General features: G+C 62.7%; 3 protein-coding genes across 8 annotated transcripts; 2 read left to right on the top strand and 1 right to left on the bottom strand.

The window, feature by feature from the left end:
• Positions 1-43: 43 nt before the first annotated feature.
• Positions 44-4,498, bottom strand: FGF22 (fibroblast growth factor 22). 2 transcript variants are annotated; one of them, XM_039248068.1, is made up of 3 exons: positions 4,254-4,498; positions 1,644-1,747; positions 44-1,475 (listed from the first exon to the last, which is right to left on the bottom strand). In XM_039248068.1, exons 1-3 carry the CDS (start codon positions 4,465-4,467, stop codon positions 1,281-1,283), a joined length of 513 nt encoding a protein of 170 aa, XP_039103999.1. In that variant the 5' UTR covers positions 4,468-4,498; the 3' UTR covers positions 44-1,280. The 2 variants fall into 2 exon arrangements, with proteins under 2 accessions (XP_039103999.1, XP_039103998.1); XM_039248067.1 differs by having other exon boundaries at positions 44-1,452.
• Positions 4,499-4,830: 332 nt separating this feature from the next.
• Positions 4,831-8,946, top strand: LOC120242367. Of its 3 annotated transcripts, none has more exons than XR_005531058.1 (4): positions 4,831-5,001; positions 5,418-6,171; positions 6,308-6,492; positions 8,150-8,341. XR_005531058.1 is itself a non-coding variant. In XM_039248098.1 (4 exons), exons 1-4 carry the CDS (start codon positions 5,356-5,358, stop codon positions 8,390-8,392), a joined length of 558 nt encoding a protein of 185 aa, XP_039104029.1. In that variant the 5' UTR covers positions 5,254-5,355; the 3' UTR covers positions 8,393-8,946. The 3 variants fall into 3 exon arrangements, 2 of the variants coding, with proteins under 2 accessions (XP_039104029.1, XP_039104028.1); XM_039248098.1 differs by lacking the exons at positions 4,831-5,001; positions 8,150-8,341 and adding an exon at positions 8,375-8,946 and having other exon boundaries at positions 5,254-5,532; positions 5,994-6,171; XM_039248097.1 differs by lacking the exon at positions 4,831-5,001 and having other exon boundaries at positions 5,254-5,532; positions 5,994-6,171.
• Positions 8,947-9,329: 383 nt separating this feature from the next.
• Positions 9,330-23,675, top strand: POLRMT (RNA polymerase mitochondrial). 3 transcript variants are annotated; one of them, XM_039248092.1, is made up of 21 exons: positions 9,345-10,175; positions 10,661-10,759; positions 13,207-13,799; positions 16,805-16,935; positions 17,039-17,231; positions 17,914-18,063; positions 18,252-18,416; positions 18,501-18,668; positions 18,854-19,078; positions 19,207-19,995; positions 20,369-20,491; positions 20,753-20,875; positions 21,113-21,292; positions 21,579-21,665; positions 21,757-21,870; positions 21,948-22,000; positions 22,084-22,182; positions 22,980-23,052; positions 23,231-23,322; positions 23,403-23,479; positions 23,574-23,675. In XM_039248092.1, the coding sequence occupies exons 1-21, from the start codon at positions 10,088-10,090 to the stop codon at positions 23,621-23,623; spliced, it is 3,672 nt and encodes a 1,223-aa protein (XP_039104023.1). In that variant the 5' UTR covers positions 9,345-10,087; the 3' UTR covers positions 23,624-23,675. The 3 variants fall into 3 exon arrangements, with proteins under 3 accessions (XP_039104026.1, XP_039104024.1, XP_039104023.1); XM_039248093.1 differs by lacking the exons at positions 22,980-23,052; positions 23,574-23,675 and having other exon boundaries at positions 9,340-10,175; XM_039248095.1 differs by lacking the exons at positions 21,579-21,665; positions 21,757-21,870; positions 21,948-22,000; ... (3 more) ...; positions 23,403-23,479; positions 23,574-23,675 and having other exon boundaries at positions 9,330-10,175; positions 20,753-20,943; positions 21,113-21,286.
• The last annotated feature ends 47 nt before the right edge of the window (positions 23,676-23,722 follow it).

Below are 23,722 nucleotides of genomic sequence, written 5' to 3'. Positions count from 1 at the left end.
ACGCCTGGACAGGCCGCCAGTCCCCAACCCAGGCGCCGGGGGCTCGGGACCACAGGATGACCAGCCAAACAAGAACAAAACTGCTCCGACAGACGTTTTTTAAAGGAAAAAATATGTGTATCTTGAAAGCTATTTAAAAATACACCTACTTAGAAAGAGAAGCAGGTAGTTTGGCGTCTTTTCCTTCTGCGTCGGCGCTGGAGGCGGCCCAGCTTCCCCAGCCTTGGCGGGCCCCACGGCCGCAGGCCCGGCCCCGGGACCCCGGCGGCCGGCGGCAGCTTCACGGGGTCACGGAAGGAGAGCCAAGGCAGGGCCTGTCGGGGCGCCACCCAGCCCCCTGCCCGCTCCGCGGCTGACTGCGTATTTGTTTGGGTGGCCACGGGCGGGGGGAGCCTTCACCCCAGGGAGCGTCCAGTCCGCACATGCCCCCTCTCTGGGGACGGTCTTCCCCAAGCAGAGCGGCCCACAGCGGCCAGGGTGGGGCCCCCTGACCCAAGGCTGCAGAGCTGGGGGTTGGACCTGGGCTCTTAGCTCCGCCCCTTTCCTTCTGCGGGGGCTCAGCTGGGGGTGAGGGCTCAGGAGCGCCGGGTGGGCCGCAGGCACGGCTGCTCTGGAGCCCCCGAGCCCCCGAAGGACGCTGACGTGAAGCCCCCTTGGCCCGCGGCCCCTCCTCCGTCCTCTCCGCCAGCAGCACGGGGTCTGCCTGTCTCTCTGCCTCCCTCTCCTGAGGACCTCATGACGACGCAGCTCCCCCCCAACCCAGGGTCACCCCGTCTCAGAGGTCTTGACAAGGTCCCCAGTGCCACGTGAGGTGACAGAAGCCACAGGGACCCGCGACCCGCAGCACATCCATGTCGCCCGGTCTCCCTTGGCCCTCAGACATCCCCCCCTGCCTTGGACACCAGTGGGTTCCCGCCTCAGAGCCTTTGCCCTGGGCGGTGTCCCGGCCCGGAGCGCCCTTCCCGGGCCTTCGGTCTCCAGCCGGGGTGGCGAGTGGGGCCTCCATGCCCCCCAGCCTGTGGACAGACACCTGTGGCCTGTGCTCAGCTCAGCGCCCACCGCCCCGCAGACTCAGCCCAGAGCTCCCCGGGGGTCAGGCCGCATCTGTGGGGGTCCTCCAGTGTCCCCAGCCCGGCACACTGCACACACCCGTTAATGCTTGTGGAGAAGAGGGACCAGACGTGCTTGGCCAGGGCCCCGGGGCTCCGCGGCCCCCAGGCACGCAGCTCAGGCATCTTGTGGGATCTCCGTCCAGCCGCTCCTTGTGGCCCCTGGGGTCCTCAGGAGACCAGGACGGGCAGGAAGTGGGTGGACAGGTGGTGCCGCTGTGTCCGGCCACCACGCCTCGGAGACCCTTGCCCATCCAGCGCCAGGAACATTGGCCGACCGTGGTGACGCCAGCGGAGGGAGGCGTAGGTGTTGTAGCCGTTCTCCTCGATGCGCTCCTGGAACCTGCAGTGGGTGGTGTAGACCCGCTTCGGGGGGTCGAGTGTGTGAGGCAGGCCACTGGACACCTGCCCGCCCACTGGACACCCCGCCCCCAGATACCCCCCACCCCCCACCAGACACCCCACCTGCTCCCCAGACACCGTCCCCCCCACTGGACACCCTGCCCCCCGACACCACACACACTGTGCACTCACCGACCCGTAGGGATGGCCCCCGCGGTTCATGGCCACGTAGAAGCCGGTGTGCACAGCCTTGAGGGCCACAACGCCCACACGGATGGATCGGATCTCAATGATGCCTGGGGGCGGGGGTCAGTCAGGGCCCACGGGCCACCATCGGCTCACCTGTGCACTCTCCGTTCATTCATTCATTCATTCATTCAGGTGACATTTACCAAGCACCTACTGTGTGCCTGGTCCTGTGCTGGGTGTGGGGACACACGGGACCACACAGGCCCTGCAGGAGCACCCCAAAGATGTGGGGGTGACTGAGGGACGGGAAGAACACTCGAGCCAGTGTGAAGGCTCAAGGCAGGACTGCGCCTGCCAAGTGGGAGGAAGTCAGCGAGGCAGGGCTGGCCTTTCTCAGGAGGGCACTGAGTTAGGTCAAGCTTGAGAAAACCAACCCAGAGGAGGCAGGGGACGGCCAGGGCAAGCCATGATGTCAGAACAAGTGACGGACGTGATGCATGTCAACCCCCAAATTGGCCTCCTGCCCCGTCTTCCATGGTTACGGGGAGACGACTCCAGATGGGAGGCGTGGTCCAGATAAAGGCCTGGAGGCGGGGCACGGGGTGTCCGTAGCACACTGTGCTCAACTCCGTGAGCACAGCCCTGATACTGCTTGAGCGCCAACCGTATGGCCAGCACTGTATGCACCACACCAAGCCCACACATCAACCCCGGGTGGGAGGTGCCTCCTGTGCCACTTCCTGGAGAGGGAAACCGAGCCTAGGAAGTGGCAGAGCCAGCTTTGGGCTGCCACTGGGTGGCAGTTTTTGGCCTGCAGATGGGTGGCCCTGGATGAGCCCTGCCCCACTCTGAGCTGCTGTCTAGTGAGGTAGAACTGTGGGATGAGCAGCTGCCTACACCCTTGACCTGTGTACTGGGCCCCAATCTGGAGTCAAGGTCTTGCCCTCTGGTCTTCAGCCTGGACTTGGATGCCTGGGGTGATGGGGAGCTCACTCCATGTCGCATGGGGCCTGTGTCCCTCCTGTTTCCTCTGTCAGGAAGGAAAGTGGTCCTCGTCCCTGCTGACGTCCTCCCACTTGGCAGGGCCAGGGTGAGCCTTCACACTGGCTCGAGTGTGCTTCCTGCCTCTTGGTCACCCCACATCTCTGGGGTGTTCCAACAGGGTCTGTGTGGTCCCATGTGTCACCATGCCAGCTTCTTCTCTCTATATGAGAGTCAACTCAAGCCCATCTCCTTGGAGAGGCCCCAGACCTCTCAGATAAAGCTGCCACCCAGTCATTTCCTGGACATCACCCTGTTTTCATTTTCTTTGCACCCTCCGTGGCCTCCTGTGAAACTACCATATTAGCTGTTCACTTGTTTTACTGCTTTATTCTCTGCTGTGGGAACCCCACGAAGGTGGGCTGTTCTGATCACTGTTATGTCCCCTGTGCCCAAGGCAGCATACAATAGGTACCCAATTAATAACCACGGAATTAATGAAGGAGAGAAGAGCTCCAACTCCCCCCTCCCCCCTCGCCCCCCTCCCATGGAGCCATCAACCATGTCACCGCCACTGCTGCCCAGATGGGAAAGTGCGGCTCAGACAGAAGCAGTGACAGTGCCAATCACCCGGCAGATCCACGCCCCACACGCATCCTGAAGCCACCCTGCCTGCCCGTGCCCACCACTGATCGACCGGCCCAGCCAGTCCCCCTGTCATCGCCCATGTCCAGTGAACCTAATGAGAGCCTTGGGAGCCCGATGAAAGCAACTGGAAGGGCAGGGGGTGATTATCCCTAATGGTGGTGATTCAGGCAGTGGCCAGTGATTAGCCACCCCCCCCCACCCCATTCCCTGACCTGGGCCTCAGAGCTCTCCAGAGACTGGGACGGGCCCGTGGGGTCGCTGTTCTAGGTCCCCAGCTATCTCTGGCTCCTGCTTCGCTTTGCCCCATACATTCTTCCTCTTCCCTCACGCATTCCACAAACACCGAGTGCCTACCGTTTGCTGAGCAGGGCATCAGGGACGGTGACTCCAACTTGACAAGGTTCTGGGCATTGAGGAGCCCCAGCAACACCCCCGACCCCACCCCAGCAGTGTGACCCTAGAAAGGTCATTTCCCCTCTCTGTGCCTCAGTTTCCTCATCTACCAGAAGGGTGTCTGGGAAGAAATAGAGGGGTCCCTAACTCAGGCAGGTCCTGAGTTTGGATTTGCAGTGTGGGGAGTCCAGAGTCCAGACCCCAGCTCTGTCTCTACTGCATTATTTTAACTGCCCCCCCGTCCCGGGGCTCTTCCAGGAGCAGCAGTCACCCTTCTTTAAATGGGCCCAGTGACCCCAGCCCCAACCATTCTGCAAAGACCTTTCTGTGCTGCTGAGCCAGGCCCAGAACCAGGAGCTTCCTCGGTGACCTTTACTTTAACTGTCCAACCCTCCCACCGTGTGGGCTGGGCCCATTTCACAGTCGAGAATGCTGAGGTTCCGGACGGGAAGCGACTTGGCCAACAGCACACAGCCAGAGGAGCCTCTGGGTCGCTCCCATGCGCGCTAGAGGGCCCGGCTCATCGTCGCTGTCACGCCGCCCTGTTGGTACTGCCGGCCTGTCTGCCCTGCGCCCCCTGCCCGGACTCACTGTCAGCGCCGTGACGCCAGCGGGTGCCCTGCACGCGGCCGCTGGGGTCCACGCGCAGGAAGAAGTGGGTGGAGGAGAAGAGGCGCCTCCAGCGCACGTCGCCCTCCAGGTGTGGGTAGCTGCGCGGTCTCCGCGGGCTGTTTGCGGTCGCCGCGGCTCCAGGCGCCCGCGCCAGCCACAGCCACAGCAGGCTCAGCCACAGGCGGCCGCGCATGTCCCCGCGCCCGGCTCGCCGCCAGCTCCTGCTTCCCCGCGCGTCCGCGGCGGGGCCGGCGCCGGGGCAGGGGCGGGGCGCCCGGAGGGGCCGGCCCACGCGGGCCAATAGGGGGCCCCGCGGGTGGGGCCCGCTCCACAGTGGGGCGGAGAGAGGGCGGGCCAGGGCGGTGGCCAAGGAGCCGACCAATGGGGAGGTCGGGGCTGGCCAATGGGGCGGCTCGGGGGCGGGGCAAGAGGGGCGGGGGCGGGGCAGCGAGGCGACTGGGGCGGGGCTGGGAGCGAGGCGGGGCCCACTCGGGAAAACCCTCCGGCCTCCGCGCGCGCCTGTCGTGCGGGGTGGGGAGGCCGGCGCGCGTTCGTGAGTCACCGGGCCAGCCGGCGCGGGCTGCGGGGGTGTGGGTGTGGGAGGGGCGCGCCTGCAGAGACGAGGAGGGAGACAGCACGGGGAGAGACCGACGGAGCTGCAGAGACGGAGGCTGAGGCACACAAGGGAAGGCAGCCGAGAGAGACGGACAGGCAGCGCGAGCGATCTGTGAGACACCGGGGGAAACGGGGCGGCTCAGGGGTCAGAGGCCGGGAGGGGAGCTCTGGCCGGCGCGCGTCAGCCAGGCCGGGCTCTGCGAGAGGCGCAGGCGCATGGTCTGCACTGAGGGGTGGGCACGGGGAAGCATGTGGGCGGGGAAGCAAGCGAACGCCTAGGGAGTCCTGTGCGCACAGGTGCCGGGGCGGGGGTGCCGGGGCGGGGTGCCGGGGCGGGGGCGGGTGGAGAGCTGCGGGCCGGAAGGTGGCTGAGGGTGGGTGGACACATGAGCCTGTCTGTAGCCGGCTGACAGGAGGCCTGGGTGGTGACCGAGGCCAGCACCCTGTCCCCTGCGTTCAGAGCGGCATGTCCGAGGAGGTGGGAATGGTGTGGCTCCATTTACACCCACACCTGCTCCTCATACACAGACACACCCAAGCCCCACTGGGAGCCGCCCTGCGCCCTGGATCCTGGGAAGAGCACAGTGAACCTTCACAGACTCAGAGCCCAGAGAGGATTGACGGATGGGGAAACCAAGGCCGAGTGAGCCAGCAGCTTCCCCAAGGCCCCACACAGGCCACATCCCAGGGCTCCAGTCCCTGTCCCTCTGCTCCTATAGACCCGGTCCTGCAGCCAGGGCCCCCGCTGGCACCTTTAAATAGCACCCGGGCGAAGACAAGGTGATAAGCCTGACCTGTTGGAAGCGTAACCGGTCTGGCCAGAAGCTGGGATGCCTCCCTCCAGCTCTGGGGAATCCCTGCTCCCTCTTCCAGGCCCCGGGGGGCCCGTGCATCTCTCCAGATGGGAGAGGATGTCTCCATACTCGGAGCCCTGAGGCCAGCGCCTGAGGGACCCTGCACGATCGTATCACGTCCGCAGGCCTCAGTGTCTCTGGAAAATGGGCCAGCAAGGGAAGGCTGTAAGGACGGAACGAGGTAATCCACGACCTTGCTGGGCAGAGGGCGCATTACACAAACCTGGAATAACATCCTGTTTCCCACCAGGCAAAACTGGGTCTTCCCTTCCTGGAGTGTCCCCACCCTCCCCCCCAGGAGGACAGTCTTTGGGCTCCGTGTGCCGGGGGTGGGACCCACGCCCAGGAAGCCGTCCTGCCCCGGGTGTTGATGGAGGTTAATAACAGCTTCATTGAAATACAGTTCACACATCGCACAATTCACCCACGTAAGTACACAACTCAGTGTTTTCAGTACACAGTTGTCAGCCATCACCTAGAACCTCTATCTAGTTCCAGAACATTCCATAAGCCTAAAAAGAAAGGCGGCCCCATTAGCATTCGCCTCAACTTCCCTTCCCCCAGCCCCCCCACACCCACGAGCCCCCTTCCCGTCCGGGGAGAAGCCTGTTCTGGACGTTTCACGCACGTGGACTCACACCCCGCGTGGCCTCCCGTGTCTGGTTCCCTCCCTGAGCGTCGCGTGTTCACGTCGGGTGTGGGCGCCGCGCTCCTGCTCGAGGCCGAGGGACATGCGTGGTGGACACGTGGTATGTACCATTTACCTATCGATGGATATTTGGTTGTTTCCACCTTCTTTTTTTTTTTTTTTTTAGTTTAATGTGTTCATTTATTTTTGAGAGAGAGAGACAGAGTGTGTGCTGGGGAAGCACAGAGACAGAGGGAGACAGAATCCAAAGCAGCTCCAGGCTCTGAGCCGTCAGCACAGAGCCTGATGTGGGGCTCGAACTCACGGAGCTGTGAGAGCATGACCTGAGCCGAAGTTGGACGCTTAACCGACTGAGCCACCCAGGCGCCCCATTGGTTCTTTTCGGTGCTGTGGATTATGTCCCCGTGGCCGTGGGTGTACTGGTTTGTGTGTGGATGTGTTTTCATTTCTCCTGTGTATATGTGTCGTAGAATTAGTGGGTCATATAATAATTCCATGTTTAGTTTTTTTGAGGAACTGCCAGACTGTTTTCCACGGTGGCTGCCCCATCTTGCGTCCCACCAGCCGTGCAGAGGGTTCTGATTTCTACACATCCTCTTGCTGCTGGCGGTTGTCCATTGTTTTGATTACAGCCATCTTAGGCGGGGGCAGAGTGGTGTCTCACTGCGGTTTTTTGAAAGACCTCAGAGCTACAGAAAAGTTGTAAACCAGTGCAGGGAGCACCATGTTCCTGCCTTCCCCAGTTCTCTATCTTCTTTCTGCTCCCCATCAACAGGAGAGTGGGTACATACACGTAGCATATATGCACTGGGGATTCTCTACCCCAGAAACACCACAATGTGGATGGACTTGAGCAGAAGCAGCCTGACCCAAGGAGGGCCGTCTGCGTCACGGTCTACAGCAGGGCACAGCCAACTATGGGGCGAGGCACCAGGATGGGGGTGTCACTCTTGGGGCCAGCGCCAGAGATCGTGAGGCGGTTTTAGGTGCTGCGCATTTTTTTGGAACACCCATGTGTTTAGTTTGTGGAAACTGAGCTATATTCTTGACCTGTGCATTGTTGACATTATGCCTCAAAACGCACACACACACACGTAATCTTTTTATGTAAGTCAGTATTTGAGAATAAGCCACAGAGATGGTGCCACTTACCCTCTAAACATGTGGCTGTATCTTCCAAAGGCAAGGTTATCTGTCATAACCAAGCTGCAATTTAATCCACCATCCACGCTCAGATGGCCTCTGTTGTCACCACAGTGTCCTTCAATAGTTTTTTTTTTTTTTTTCCCCCTGATCACAAACCCAGGGTAGTCTCTGATCAGCTGATTGATGGTCCCCAAAGAAAGGTCCATGTTCTCACCCCAGGCAGCTGTGAGTTTTACCTCATTTGGGAAAAGAGTCTTGGCAGATACAGTTAAATCGTCCTTGTGGGCCCCAAATACAGTCACAAGTGTCCTCATAAGAGAAATATCAGAGTGAAATTTGACATAGACACAGAGGAGGCCGCGTGACCACAGAGGCAGAGGCTGGAGGGGCTCGGCCGCAGGCCAAGGGGCGCCTGGAGCCCTCAGAAGCTGGAGGAGGTGGAAAGGACCCCCTCCTCCGGAGCCTCCAGGGGGAGCACGGCCCCGCCCCACTTTTATTTCAGCCCACAGCTCCTGATGTTGACCCTCCGGTCTCCAGAAATGTGAGAATAACTTTCTGTTGTTGAAAGTCCACACAGCCCCAGGGATCTGATACCATCTCCTTCCATCTAGAGATCCCGGCCTTTCTCTACCTTTCTCAACACGGACACAACCCAGGTTCATCTGAACATCTCAGGGCATGAATCAGACAAAACATTCTGGGTCTGAACCCGACATAAGCAAACAGCTTCTGAAACACGGTGTTGCCCAAATTCCAACCTCTGACGCTGTGTTCCCTGTTTAATTACATTTGTCTCCACCTGTCTTCTGTGTAAATTTGTATTTTTCTTACTTAAGTTTTACAAGGAAAATTGATGTCACCATCAGGAGTGGAAAGCCAGAACCATACGCAGACATAATGACGATAAGCCATAAAAAGAAACACTTTGAGGAGATGACCATGTGACACATTCCCAGACCGATAGGATCACAGCCAGAGAGCTGAGGTAGGAGTCAGATATAGGCAGTGCTCAGTGAGACCTCCCATGCTTGAGTGGGAGCAGAAAGAACTTTCTCACTGCTAAGTTACCAGACCCTGGCTCCGGGGCAAATACTGGTTTAGGGCATCTGATGCCCCATCGAATAGAAGAGAAGACTGAGGCGTGAAGAAAGGCACACAAATTCCAAAGTCTGGGCTTCCAGCCAGGTTCCTGGCTCTGCCAGACTGAGGGGGCTCGAGGGGGTGTCTCTAGGTCTTGGGGAGACCAGGTCTAACTGATTCAGCCCCCCAGGGCCAGGAAGGCCATCCCAGGTGTGAGTCAAATCTGAGGTCGAGGCCCCTGGGGCATCTTGGAGTGGGTTGGGGCAGGTTTTGAGAGGACGCGGCTGTCTGTTGAAAACATTCCCAGCCGCTGGAATCATAACGCACAGGCCCGCGTGGGCAGCTGCGTCTGGAATGTGCTTTCAAGAGGCCGCCAGGCTGAGGAGACTGGCCCTCCTAGAGCACAGGTCCAGCTTCCACTCTGGGCTAATGGAGTAACCAAATCTGAGAGTCCAGGGGCAGGTGACAGCTTGAGCTGAAGTACATAAGGCCCACTGGCCTGGCCCCTATGAATTCCTCCAGCTTTGACTTTGCTTCTTCGTCCTAACCCCCACTCTGCTCAATTGTCTCCAGCTACCCACAGTTGACTCTGCCTCAGGGCCTTGGCACTTGCTGTGAACTCTGCCTGGAACACAGTTACCCCAGACAGTCTTAGTCTCATCCTTCCATGGCAGCTGATGCTCCCCTCCCCCGCCTCAGTTTCCCCAGCACCTTCCTGGTCTGATTCTAAAGCTCTGGCTCTGACTACTCGCAAATGGGACCACCCTGAAGATCAGGGCTGGGAACCTCCAGGCTCCAGGCTCATTCCATTCGTCATCAAATCAATTTAGTAAGTTGCTCTGCTTTTCGCGCCCGGCTCTGCTCCTGTCCTTGGGGCTGCAGGGAGTGGACGAGGGAGACGTCCTGGAAACGACGGACCAGCTGCCTCTGTTCTGGGGCTGGGAGTCAGACCGGGCTCTGCCTTCGCGGCGGTCTCCCTAATATTGTGGCAACTTGCTCGACCTCCCCCAGCCTCAACTTCCTCTGCAATAAACTGGGGCTAGTCATAGTTGGCGCTCCAAAGTCGAAGTTGGAGCAATGAAGATCGCAGACAGGAATCTCTAAATTGCAGAACGCTGTCCTAATTATTCGGAGGTCATTCCTTTAAAACAACAAACAACAAACCAGCCTGGGTTCCCGGCCCTCCCAAAGGTAGCTTGGAGTCACCCCGGGTTACCCTAGCAACGGTTCTGTCCCGCCCCTCCTTGACGGAAGGGTGAGCCAATTAGAGGGCTCCGTCGACGCATGCCTCGGAGCCTCCGGGACCCCGCTGCTCCCTGGGAATTGTGGTTCCGGCTGCCTCCTCTGGCCGTCCGGTTCCCTCACAGCCGCCGTAGCCTCTGGAACTACAACTCCCGGCAGGCGCAGGCGGCGCAGGCGCGGTGTGGGCGGTGCGAGCAGCGCGGACGGCGCGGCGGTCGGCGTGCGAAATGTCGGCGCTGCGCTGGGGCCGCGGCGCGTCGGGTCTCCGGAGGGTCTTATGGCGTGCGGGCCGCCCCGGCCTCCTGGCCGAGGAAGGTAACGTGGGGGAGGCCCGGGGGCGACAGCGCTGCCGCTGCCCCCCTCCCTGCGGCCGTGACCTTTAGGCGCCCCTTGCCCTGTGTAGTTCTGGGGAACCCCCTGACTGGACCCCGCTTTCACTCGCCCGTGGGCCGTTCCCCCGACGGAGATCGGCACGGCGCTCTGACGCTTGACCCTTGGCTTCCCTTTGAGCCCCCTGACCCGACTTAGGGCCCTTGATCTTTGAACTCTCCCAGCACCTTTAGTTGGAGGACCCCTTCGCGTTCAATCCCACGCCCAAATTTTCTTAGCCGTGAGCTCCCCTTCACCTTTGACCTCTTGGATTCTTTCCAGTGGGAGGCCCGTGACCACTGAAGGTTTCCTGTTAATTCAGGGCTCTTTTGCCCCAGGGTCCTGCGATTTCTGTCCACAGGAGGCCCTCCCAGGCCCCCAGGCCGCGGGGCCTCCTTCTGCCTCCTTCAGCCTCTCTCTCTTGCCCACAGGGGCCCGCAGCGGTGTCTGGGGCCGCAGAAGGAGCCTGTCCGCCAGCCCCTGTGAGCAAGACCGCCAGAAGGACTGGGGCCATGCGGAGCTGCTGGAGGGTGAGCCCGGACCCCCAAGGCTCGGGGCCTGAAGCCCTTCCTCTCTGTCCCCTCCCAGCCTCAGGCACTCTGCTGGGGGTCACCTGCCCGTTCCTCACAGGGACCCGATGACAAGTGCTGTCATTCTGCAAAGCAGGGTACCTGAACGGTTTCCCTCCCCTCCGTGCCCTCGGGCAGGTGGTGACAGGAAGCATGTGCGTACACAGAGAGCCGTGCTCCCCGCTTCCTGAGCCCGGCAGGCGCTCCTACTTCCCGCGTGAGGCGGTTGAGGCCCAGCGTGGTAGCTGGCGAGGCTGCACGAACTGCTCGTCAGAGTCAGGGTTCGAACCCTGAACTGAGACACATTCCGTGGCTTTCTGGGCACAGGCGCCCGCGGCGTCCAGTCGGGGTCCTGCCGTCCTCACAGCGTGGGAAGGATGGCCCAGTCCTGGCCTGGCACGGGGAGGTGGGGGCATGTGTCACCTGTCACTGCAGCCTCTGGACCGTGGCCACTGCCTCACGTCTCCAGTGTGAGTCTGAGAAGGAAACCGTTATTTGAGGAAACTCTAGACATAGAGAAGTAGAGCACCGTCATCCCCAGCAGCTACCTTCTTTCATTCCTCGCTCACCACCTCGGTATCTTAAAGGAAAGCCCGGGTATCATACCTTCAATGGAGGAAGGTTCTGGAAGTCTGACTCACATTACATCACTCTCCAGCCTAAAACTGCGCCAACTCTGTCTTATAGCATAAGATAATCGCATACCTCCCCCTGCCCCCCCCCCCCCCCGGTCACATATCCCTGTGGCCTTTGCCTTGTCAGCCTAAGGCGCTGTGGCCCCCGCAGGGAGAAAAGTGTGCGCACGGCCACATTGTGTCGGCCTCACCTCCTCCACAGACCTGTGTATCCCAACCACACGTCCCACGTGTTGGCTCCTGTGAGGGCCACGGCCGCCCTGCCCGTTGAGTCTTCACTGGGCCCCCGCTGTGTGAGGCCGGCCCTGCTGTCAGGCGACATTCTCGCCGGCGAGGCCGGACACGGGGCGGACGGCTGCCCTCGGACGCCTACGAACTAAACTCCGTCCGTAACCCCAGACCCTAGTCACTTGTGGACACGTGCAGCGAGTACCGGAGTTGCCGCTGTCCTGTCCCAGCCGGGATTGGAGCGCGCGACACCGGCCTCTTGTAGCGCGTCCTTCTCGAGGTTTGTTTAGGGCCACGTTTTTGCATTTTGGGGGTTTTTGTTGGTGATTTTGCTGTTTAACGTGGCCTCCAAGCGTGGTACAAAGGTGTTTTCCAGTGTCCTAAACTTGAGAAGGCTGTGATGTGCCTTTGGGGGAAAATACACGTTCGCGGTTTTATATTTTTAACGTTTACTTGATTGATTTGAGAGAGACAGAGACGGGGGGAGAGAGAGAGAGAGAGAGCATGCATGCGCCAATGGGGGAGGGACAGAGAGAGACACACACACACAGAATCCCAAGCAGGCTCCACACTGTCAGCACAGAGCCCGACACGGGGCTCGAACTCACAAGCCAGGAGATCATGACCTGGGCCAAAATCTAGAGTCCAGACGCGTCACCGACTGCGTCAGCCAGGCGCCCCAAAGGTACGTGTTCGTATACACTTACAGCGCTGTTGGCTCTGGGCTCAGTGTTCACAGATTAACAATATATGTGAAATAAGGCATCTTAAACACAGGGACATGGAAGAAGGTTACGTGTTGATCGGTCGGGGACTGCCGTGATCTGTGAAGTCGCTGTGACGCAGGGCTGGCCACCTGGCTCTGCAGGAAAGTCCGGTCATACTGATCATAGCGATCAGGAATAGCATGTGCAGAGGCCCTGAGGCCATTGTGGCTGCAGCGCAGTGAGCAGCGTGGGGGAGAGTGGGGGGAGGGGCCCCCCCAGGCACGAGGATGGATTTTGAGTCTGAAGTACACCCCTGAGGGTGTGCAGACAGGTTGGATGTAGAGGGAGAGAGACGTAGACGACCCTAGAGGTTTTGGCTGAGCGCCTGCAAGGACCATGATGACAGTGACCTGGAGGAGCAGATTTTGGGAAGTTGAGTCAGGGAGGCTGTGCTGAATGAGTGGGTGGGGCCCCTGAAGATTGGGGGACATCCAGCACTGAGGCCTCGAGGGGCGCCTGGGGGACTCAGTCAGTTGAGCGTCCGACTTCGGCTCAGATCATGATCTCACGGTTTGTGGGTTCGAGCCCCGCGTCGGGCTCTGTGCCGACAGCTCGGAGCCTGGAGCTGCTTCGGATTCCGTGTCTCCCTCTCTCTCTGCCCCTCCCCCGCTCATACTCTGTCTCTCTCGAAAATAAAAAAAAACAGTAAAAAAAAAAAAAAAAAAGAACCAAGGCCCCGAGAGCTGGCGGGACCAGCTGCTCCCCGGGGCCGCAGGGTCTGGAGAGGTTGGTGCTCGCACGGGGGTCCCCCTGACATCCTCGCCCTTTGTCCCCACAGTGCTCGAAGCGCGAGTACGGCAGCTGCAGGCCGAGTGTGTGTCGGAGGTGACCGTGAAGAGGGTCGGCCAGGCTCGACTCCCAGAAGCGGCCGGCTTCCAGCCACGCAGGAAGGCCCAGAAGGGGGGCGAGGGCACTGGCCGCTGGGCGCAGAAACTGGACCAGGACAGGTGGACGCTGCAGGGGCGCAAGCAGCGGCTGGAGGTGAAGCCGCAGGTTCGGGCCCAGCAGCCGGCCTGTGAGCACCGGCTGCGGAGGGTGCCCCAGCTGCTGAGCGCCCCCCTGGCGGAGCGCCTGCTGCGCTGGGAGCAGGGCACCCCCAGGAGCCCGTGGGAGGAGCAGCTGGAGCGGCTGCTGCAGGAGGCCCCGCGGAAGCTGAGCTGCGAGGCCGAGCAGGCCCACCAGTCGCGGGGCGCCTCCGTGCGGCTGGAGACCCAGCAGCAGAGGCTCCTGGCCTTCCTGGAGTGCTGCCTGCTCTCGGGCCACTTGCCTCTTGCCCACCACGTGCTGGTCACCTGCCACGGGAGGTGGCGGCAGCGGCGGACGCTCACGCTGGCCATGTACAACACCGTGATGCTCGGCTGGGCGCGCGAGGTGAGTGCTGGCCCTGGGGGCGGGGTGTAATCCGAAGCAGCTCCAGGCTCTCGGCTGTCAGCACAGAGCCCAGCGCGGGGCTTGAACTCATTAACCGTGAGATCATGACCTGAGCCGAAGTCGGATGCTCAACTGACTGAGCCCCCCAGGCCTCCCCCCAAACGGTTTCGTGCCTTTCCTTCTGGACGCCTCGACTGGGGCCTCTGTTCTCACCTGGTGTGAGGGGTCCTTTGGGCTCCAAGGAAGCCTCCAGACCCTTGTCTGGACAGTGACTTTGCTACTTCTGGTGGGGCTTCCTGGTGGGCGTTAGGTTAGAGCTTCTCAATCCTTTTTCTCACGTGGGCGTTCGTTCGCGGCCACGGGGTTCCCTACAGGCTCTGCTCCAGCCGTGCCCTGTGTCTTTCCAAGTAGTTTAATTTCCCTTGTGGTGTTCTTGGCTGGTCGTTCAAGTATTCTTCACGTGTCTGCGCAGGGGCGCAGCTCCTCGCCCCCTCCCTGTGCATCCGCAGCCCTGGTTGGAGACCCGCGGGGAAGGGTTGGCGCTCAGACCCAAGCCGGACACCGGTGTGCGGGGACCGAGGCTGTGGCACGTGAGGGAGGGCTGTGGTGGGCACGGACCGGCCTCACCCGAGGACTGAACAGCAGGCCCAGGGGCCACCATCGTTTTGACCTCAGCATTGGCCCGTGTTGTGACGTGAGGTGACATGGAGATGCCTGGTCCCCACAGGTGGCAGTTAATTCATCACCGGCTCGTGCGCTAGGTTCAGGGAGTGAGTGAAGACCAGAAGGTGGTGGTCTCCCACCCAAGGTCACAAGCCCTCCAGGCCCCGCCGCGGAGAGCCCGTTACAGCCGGATGTTTCTGCCATTGGCACCTGCGCAAGCTTCCTGCGCTTGCTTGGACAGATGACCAAACCCTGGGTGGCTTAAAGTGACAGAGAGTTATCGTCTCAGTCCCGTCTCAAAGTGGGACGCGGCCACACCCGCTCCGGAGGCTCTGGGGACGTCCTTCCTGCCTCCTCCTGCTCCCGCAGCCCCTGTCGTCACACTCCTCACGCGGCCTCCTCCGAACCCATTCCGTTAGCAAAGCTCCTGTTTCCGACCCGGGCCTTGGTCTGAGGCTCCGAGTAGGCGGGGGCTTGGGGGCGGCACTAACCCCCAGGCCTGCCCTTCTGCGCTGCACGGAACACACGGATCTGCAGCGGCACAGACCTCCCTCCAGGGCCCCGGCTCGTGCGGCAGAACCTGGGGTCGCGAGGGCGCTGTGCTGCGAGTGTCTGCAAGGCGGGCGGACATTCCTGATCTCCTTGACTTGATAAATGAACAAGGTCTACGGCGACTGTCACGTGATCACGGCCGAGCCAGTGGGTCTCTGTGGGATTGGGTGATCGTCGCCCATGCTCGATGCTTGGTGTCTGGCCACTGTGTTTAGCAGAAATTAGTGATTTTTCAGAATGTTCGCACTGGTGTATTTTTTTGTCCCTTCAAAGCACCTGTGGACAGTCCTTTGCTTTTCCATCCAAGAGCGAGCTTAGGAATGGTTTGCTTCCTTCTGGGCCAGGCTGCCTGCAGACAGCCTTTCTTCTGCTGCCTCGTTGTCAGTTACGTTAAACACAGCCCAAGACGAGTTCATCAGTACTGTACTGGAGTCGGCATCTGTGCGAGCTCATACAGCGGCCCCCACGCAGAAGAAAGTTGAAAAGAAAGCGGGTACAAAGAAGCTCATTACGGTGGAAGTCGAGAAGGAAATCATCGAGAAGCACAAGTGAGGAATGCGAGTGGCCGAAATCGCGCAAGATTTTATGAGAAGTCTGCTCCTGTACCTTGTCTGCAGAGGAGGCAGGGAGGCAGAGAAAAGGCGGGGGACCCCTTGCTTCAGATTACGTTAGGGAGATGTGTAAAAGGTGGGAAGCAATGCAAAAGTTTGTAGAAAAGCACCACCCGAATAAGGCTGTAGCAATGCGAGCAGCAACTGTGTTTAACGACAACACAGTGTCCCATTTCCGCGAAACCCTCAGGAAGCGAAGCAAGTGTCCCTGGAGAGGCTCCCTGTTAAAGCGGCAGGGAGAGGGGAAGATTGTGTCGGGCCGAGAGACAGCAGCGACTCCCTCAGTGACACTGGACTCCTCAGTCACCCTCTCTCTGGTCCCCTCACACCCGGGGGAGGGTCTCAAAAATAAGTGCAGGTTAATGTGTTTTCCTTTATACTGAGTATTTTTTTTGTTATCTTATGTTACAGTATTGTAATTATTTTTATTTATTTTTATTTTCTTAACGTTTGTTTATTTTTGAGAGAGACAGCGCGTGAGCAGGGGAGGGTCAGAGAGAGGGAGACACAGAATCCAAAGCAGCTCCAGGCGCTGAGCTGTCAGTACAGAGCCCGTCGCGGGGCTGGAACTCCCAGACCGCGAGACCATAACCTGAGCCGAAGTCGGACGCTTAACCCACTGAGCCCCCCAGGTGCCCCTGTAATCATTTTTATGTGAACACGTTTGGGTTGTGAGTTTCCATTAGTTCTTATGGGGAAATTCACTTTGACGTACAAGCGTTTTGCATTTCAAGCGTGTCACAAATAACGCTCACAAGTCAAGGCTTTCCTTTACTCCGAAATGAACGGAAGTGTGAACAGGGCCGGCCTCCAGTGGGGGGGTGGCGTCGGAGGGAGACTGACGGCCGGGGCGCCTGTGTGAGAGAGGCTGCACTCAAATCGGGGACAGGGGTTGCACTTCTGGAAATGGAGAAGAGGCAGGCCGACCCCAGAGTCGGCGGACAGACGTGGAGACACCAAGGGGCCCCTTGTAGCAGCTGGAATTGTGCACGCTCGAGTCCACACGAGCGCCGCCCCTGTCGGGAACCCAGACCCCGCCCGGTCCTGCCCAGGTGCCACCAAGCGCCATACTGCACTTGGCCAGCAAGCCTTTTCCTCCCTGATTTGTTGGCTGTAGAGCAAGGTCTCGAGGGACAGGCCGGCCACTCGCGGACCCTCACCCCAACTTGGTCTCCGCAGGGCTCCTTCAAAGAGCTGGTGTACGTGTTCTTCATGGTGAAAGACGCCGGCCTCACCCCAGACCTGTTGTCCTATGCGGCTGCGCTCCAGTGCATGGGACGGCTGGACCAGGGCGCCAGGACCGTCCAGAGGTGGGTGGGCATCGGGCACGGGTGGGCAGCCTGGCGCTTGCTGGGGGCTGGGACCCGAGGGCGTTCGGGGCTGCCCGACCCTTAGGCGCCCTGCGCCCCCCAGGTGCCTGGACCAGATGGCCCAGGACGGGCTGCAGCTGCCGGAGATCTTCACGAGCGTGCCGCTGTGCCCGGAGGAGCAGGCTGCGCTCCTGCAGGCGGTGCGCAAGGCCCAGCCCGCCTTCAGCCCCCCACCGCGGCCCCAGCCTGAGCCCCAGGTCAACACCTCACCCCTGCTCAGGGAGATCTACGCCCAGGTGAGAGGGCCCGACACCCACAGGCAGGGCCGCGTCCTGCTGGGGGTGAGACCGCACCGCCCTGCCCTTGTGCGTCTCCCTGGTCCCGGTCCCTCCTTGCCTGTCTCTCCGAATCGCCCTTGGAGGCCACACAAGCCAGACTTGGCAAGTCCAGCCCCCACCAGGGCCCCAACCCAAAAGATTGAAGCTGCAAGGTGCCACGGCCATGCTGCTGCGCTCCCACCCTGAGGACAGAGCCAGGTGTAGACAGCCCATGCCCAGCTGGCCTCGGGCGGCAGGTGGGCAGAGCGGGCAGTAAGGCCAGGGCTCTGTCCCCTGCTCGGTGATTAGGACCTGTGTGTGCCTCAGCGCCATGTGTTTTGCAGTTTTCGGTTTGTCTTTGGGTGGGTCACAGATTTGCACAGTTTCCAGTTTAAACAGAAAAGCTCGCTGTCAGGGACTTGAGCCTTGTCTCCCCAGGCGATCCCCGCCCCCCCCCCCCTTTGCCAGTGAGGCAGATGCTGGGCAGCTGTCACGTGCTCTTCGGCACCTCGCCACCTCCCAGCCTCTCGGAGGGACGATCTTCCGGGGACTCGAGCAGCAGATGTGATTCTGCCGGCGCGGGTGGGTGGAGGTCCTGGAAGCGCAGGCCAGCAGCTGCTCTCGCGTGGGGGGCCTGCCACCTGCCTGCCCCCCTCCACAGGAGGACCCCGTGTCCTATCCCAAGCTGCACCTGCCTCTGCACAAGCTGAAGGCCCTCTTCCAGCAGCAGCTGCGTGTGGAGATGGCCACCACCGTCAGCGTGGAGTCGGTGGAGAAGCCCGAGCTGCTGACCACGGAGGTCCTGCAGGCGGTAAGGAGCCCACTGCCGATCGCAGCCCCGCGCGTGTGGGAGGTGGGCTGGCCGCCCGCGTGGGGCGGCCCGTGGGGTCGCCCACTGCTGCCGGGAGAGTGAGAGGCCCTCCTCTGGGGTGTACCCCCCACTCCCCGGGGGCCGGGGCCCCGAGGGGTGGTGACACCCGCATCCCCCACCCCCCCCAGAGGAACACCCTGACGCGGCTGCGTGCTGTGTGGGTGGAGGCGCTGTGCGCAGGGCTGCAGGAGATGAAGGCCAGTGAGGCCCGCGCCGCCCGCGCCGGCCGCCCCACGCTCTTCCCCTACCTGTGCCTGCTCACCGAGGAGGAGCTCGCCCAGCTGCTGCTGCAGGTGGGCCCTGGACCGGCATGGGGCGGGGGCCGGGGCACGGGGGGTGGGGCTCCGGGCAGGCTCGGCTCACTGTGCTGCCCGCAGACCCTGCAGGTGCTGCCCCCGCAGGGAGAGTCGCTCCTCTCGCTGGCACAGCAGCTGGGCCTGCGCGTCTTCAACCGGCACGCGGTGCAGAAGCAGCAGCTCCGTCACGTGCAGGCGCTCCAGCAGCGCTACTACCAGTACCTGCACCTGCTGGCGTCCGACACCCAGGTGAGGCCCGCGGGGGGCGGGGGGCCTCGGACACCCAGGTGAGGCCCGCGGGGGAGCGGGGGGCCTCGGACACCCAGGTGAGGCCCGCGGGGGGCCGGGGGGCCTCGGAACCACAGGTGAGGGCCGTGGGGGAGGGCGAGGCTGGACCACTACCACCAGCCCCTGACCCACTCCCCCATCCCCAGGTGGCGGTGCCCTGCCTACCACGGCAGTACTGGGAGACGCTGGGGGCGCCTGAGGCCCCCCATGAGCAGCCCTGGCCCCTGCCTGTGCTGGTGCAGCTGGGCAAGCAGCTGGCCGAGATGCTGGTAGAGGTGGTGCGCATGCCCGGCAGCCTGGCCGCCCCCCAGGGCTCCTGCACGCTCATCCCCGTGCTGTATCACGTGTACTCCTTCCGTAGTTTCCGCCAGGTGGGCCCTGCAGGAGGCTGGGGGCTCTGGGGGCTGCGGGATTCCCGGGGCTTGGGGTGCCCTCTGCCCACTGTGCGTCCACTGGGGCGATCGACCTCTTTATCTGTATGTGCCCACCTTGCCCCCAGATTGGGATCTTGAAGCCCCACCCAGCCTTCACGCAGCTGCTGGCGACCGCAGCGGAGCACACGCTGACCTTTGAGGCAGCCGAGGTGCCCATGCTGTGCCCGCCAGTGCCCTGGACATCACCGTACACAGGCGCCTTCCTGCTGAGTCCCACGAAGCTCATGCGCTCCCTGGAGGGGACTACGCAGCACCAGCGCCTGCTGGACAGCTGCCCGCCCGCTGAGCTGCACGGCGCCCTGGATGCCCTCACCCAGCTGGGCAACTGCGCCTGGCGCGTCAACGGGCGTGTGCTGGACCTGGTGCTGGAGCTCTTCACCGCCAAGGGCTGTCCCCGTCTGGGTGTGCCCGCCCCGCCCTCTGAGGCGCCCCGGCCGCCCGAGGGCCGCCTGCCGCCCGGTGCCTCACCTGCCCAGAAGGCTGAGCTGCGGCGGGAGCTGGCCCGCTGCCTGAAGGTGGCGCGGGAGATGCACAGCCTGCGGTCGGATGCGCTGTACCGCCTCTCGCTGGCCCAGCACCTGCGCCACCGCGTCTTCTGGCTGCCCCACAACATGGACTTCCGCGGCCGCACCTACCCCTGCCCGCCCCACTTCAACCACCTGGGCAGCGACCTGGCGCGGGCCCTGCTGGAGTTTGCCCAGGGCCGCCCGCTTGGCCCCGATGGCCTCGACTGGCTCAAGATCCACCTGGTCAACCTCACTGGGCTCAAGAAGCACGAGCCACTGCGGGCCCGCCTGCTTTTCGCCAATGAGGTGATGGAGGACATCCTGGACTCTGCGGACCGGCCCATGACGGTAGGGGTGGGGAGGGCGGTGTCTGGGGCCCTTTCCCCCTCGTTTCTGTCTCCCCCAGCCTGCTCCCTGCGCCGGCTACCCCGGCCCCTCCCTCGGCACAGACTCCTGGCATCGTCCTTCCTTGGCCCCAGTCCCTCAGCGGCTCTGCCGCCTCTCTCTCCAGGTTAGCTCTTCTTCCAGAACCTTCCCCATCCCTGTCCTGCTCACTCAGGGCTGTTCCCGGGCGTCCCTCCCTGCCCATGGCTCTTGTCGCCCCTGCTGTTCTGGGGGGCTCTGTCCCAGCCTGTCTGCCCTAGCCAGGCTGGCTTGAGCCCCACTCTGACCCCACCAGGCTCGGGGACTCTGGCCCCGGCCTCATGCTGCCCTCCCTCAGGGCCGGAAGTGGTGGATGGAGGTGGACGAGCCCTGGCAAGCCCTGGCCTGCTGCATGGAGATCGCTCGGGCCGTGCGCGCTCCCGACCCCGCTGCCTACGTTTCCCATTTCCCGGTCCACCAGGTGAGCCAGCGGGGACCCTGCCTCGGGGTGTGCTTGGCTCAGGGTGGCTCAGCTGGAGGTGTGAGGTCGCAGAAGTGCGGGCGTCTAGCCTCTCTGCAAATCCCACTCGTGTGTTTGGCTGGTATCCCCTTGCGGGGGCCGGGCTATGGATGCGTCTGGCCCTGCAGTGTGACCTGGCTCAGCGGTGCTGTGAGCGGTGCCCGGGGCACCCTGGAGCACTCGCTCGAGCCCCGGGGTCCCTCACCCTCCTGTCGGCCCCAGGACGGTTCCTGTAATGGCCTGCAGCACTACGCTGCCCTCGGCCGGGACAGCATCGGGGCCGCCTCCGTCAACCTGCTGCCATCGGACGTGCCGCAGGACGTGTACAGCGGAGTGGCCGCACAGGTGGGCGCCGCGTCCCCCGCCCGGCCTCACGCGCAGGGCCTCTGTCCTGTGAACACCTGGATCTGCAGGTCGCGTGGCCCCTATCACCCGTGATGGGACCGGGCAGTCAGGGCGGGCTTCCCTGAAGGAGGTGTCAGAAGAGGGACCTGTGGGGTCCCTGGGAGGAGGAGGGGCTGCCGGGCGGCGTGGGAGGGGGAGGGTGTGCGCACCCACCCGCTGACCCCGACGCCTGCGCAGGTGGAGGTGTTCCGCAAACAGGATGCCAGACGGGGCGTGCGGGTCGCCCAGGTGCTCGAGGGCTTCATCAGCCGCAAGGTGGTGAAGCAGACGGTGATGACCGTGGTGTACGGGGTCACCCGCTACGGGGGCCGCTTGCAGATCGAGAGGCGCCTGCGGGAGCTCAGCACCTTCCCCCAGGTGCGCCTGCTGGACGCTTGGCTCCATGGCAATGTCGGGATTTCCACAGGCCCCGGCCCAGCGACTCCCCGGAACAGTTGGCCACTGGGCAGGAGCAGCCCTGGGGTGGGCCCCCCGCCCCCCAGCCTCGGGCTCCCGTTTCTCCCTCTGAGAGATGGTGCCAGGCTTCCGGGTTCTTAGACGGTCCTGGGAGGCCGTTGTCCTGGGAGGAGGTGGGTAGGTGCTGCCCCCCCCCCCCCCCCCCCCCCCCGTGCCCCCGCTGACCGCCGTCCCGCACCCCCTCCAGGAGTTCGTGTGGGAGGCCTCTCACTACCTGGTGCGCCAGGTGTTCAACAGTCTCCAGGAGATGTTCTCGGGCACCCGGGCCATCCAGGTGTGCCCTCTCCCCCTCCCCCTCCCCGGGCCCGCCAGGCTGTCCCTGCCGAGGGCCCCGCCTGAGTGAGCCCCGCGCCCTGTGTCCACAGCACTGGCTGACTGAGAGCGCCCGGCTCATTGCCCACGCGGGCTCGGCTGTGGAGTGGGTCACGCCCCTGGGCATCCCCATCATCCAGCCCTACCACCGCGACTCCAAGGTCTTGGTACGTGCAGCCCCGCCCCGCCATCCCCGCTCCGTGTCGGGGTGGGATTCTTGACCCTCCCCACCCCACTCCTGCAGATCAGCGGTGGGATCCAGACCCTCACCTTCAGCAACAGTGGGGACACCAGCCAGTGAGTGCTGGGCGCGGTGCCGGGCTGGGGGCTGCCCCCGGGTCAGGCCAGGCTCGAGGCGGCTGAGCCCTCCCTCTCCCCAGGAAGCCCAACACGCTGAAGCAGAAGAACGGCTTTCCGCCTAACTTCATTCATTCGCTGGACTCTTCCCACATGATGCTCACGGCCCTGCACTGCCACAGGTGGGCCCCGCGTCTGCAGCGCGCCTTGTGCTCTCGGGCCGTCTTCTGTGTGCGCACCCTCTTCTCGGTGTTGGGGACACAGTGGAGACCCGCAGAGTGGCAAAGGCAGGTGGTGAGGCTGAGTCAAACAGGGTCAGGGGACCAGGGTAGAGGCCTACAGCCGGTGAGGACCCTAGTCGCCTGGGGTGTTGGAGCTGGTGCCCAGCCAAGGACCACACGTAAGCACATGGAAAGGCCCTGAGGCAGCGAGGCGTGCGTGAGGGGGAAGGAGCTGGCTGGCCGGTGGGAAAGGTGTCATTGCTTTGAAAAGTGCTTGTGGTTCCGTCCAGGTGAGTAGTCGGTCCTGACGTATTCGTGGGTCTGGTCGGGGAGGTGTCTGGGTTTCTCTTCTGAGCCCCTCGGAGGTAACCAGCGTGGCAGTTAGGGCAGGTGTGTGGATAGGTGTGTTAGAAAGGAGTCCGTGTTCACGGACATACCACACTTGTGCCCACCTCCACAGCGCTGCAGTGGGGGTTGGGGGACAGTATCAGCTGCAGCAGCTGGGGACGGGCGGGGGCAGCGACGTGGGACAGGGTCTTCTTACTAAGAGGAGAACCCTTCACCTGTGTGAACAAGACGGGGCACAGTCAGTGGCTGGGACGTGGGGGGTTGGGAGGTGTGAGGAGGGTGTGTGAGGCTGGACCGAGAACACCTGAGCCGACCGGCAGGGCGCTGGTCCCACCAGCGGCGGGGGCTCGAGGCGGGCAGGGGAGCTGGGAGGGCAGCCCGCCCCACGGGAGGCCCTTACTGCTCCGCAGGAGAGGCCTGACCTTCGTCTCCGTGCACGACTGCTTCTGGACGCACGCAGCCGACGTGGAGGTCATGAACCAGGTGCTGCCCACCCCGCGCCCGGCCAGGCCCCCTTGACCCCACGCCCCGGCCTCGCAGCACGGGGCACCTGGCAGCCTCAGTTGGGCCATCAGCTCTAGGGTTGGGGCGAGACCTGGGAAGACCCCCTCCCCACCCCATTCTCCCTCTGATGCCCCGCCCCCGCCGCCCCTGCCCCCAGGTGTGCCGGGAGCAGTTCGTGCGCCTGCACAGCCAGCCCATCCTGCACGACCTGTCCAGGTTCCTGATGAACCGATTCTGCTCTGGCGCCAGGTGAAGGGCCCCCCTTCCCCCAGTGCGGCTGGGACCGCCCCTCCCTGCCTCACGTGGCCTCACCCCTGCCCTGCCCTCAGCCTCAGGTCCCCAGTGCACTCCAAGAGCATGCTGATCGACAAGCTGCAGGACACGCTGAAGTCGGTGCCTAAGACAGGTAGGGCTCAGACACCCTGAGGGCTCCCTGGAGGGGGTGGGGTGGGAGATGCAGCCCAGGGCCCTGCCCACAGTCTCCCCTGGGCCTTCCACAGGGGCCTTTGACCTGGAGCAGGTGAAGAACTCCACCTACTTCTTCAGCTGATGCACCTGGACCACCCTGGACCATAGTGTAAATAAAGCTGTTGCCACCCGTGGGGGGTCGAGTGTCTTCCGCCGGTCTCGGGGGTCCTGACCACCTGGG

The sequence above is a fragment of the Hyaena hyaena genome, unplaced genomic scaffold (genome assembly GCF_003009895.1).
Source record: "Hyaena hyaena isolate Hyena2069 unplaced genomic scaffold, ASM300989v1 scaffold_302, whole genome shotgun sequence".
NCBI lineage: Eukaryota > Metazoa > Chordata > Mammalia > Carnivora > Hyaenidae > Hyaena > Hyaena hyaena.
The sequence above is the reverse complement of the archived record's forward strand: the minus strand, read 5'-3'. Positions and strand labels throughout refer to the sequence as shown.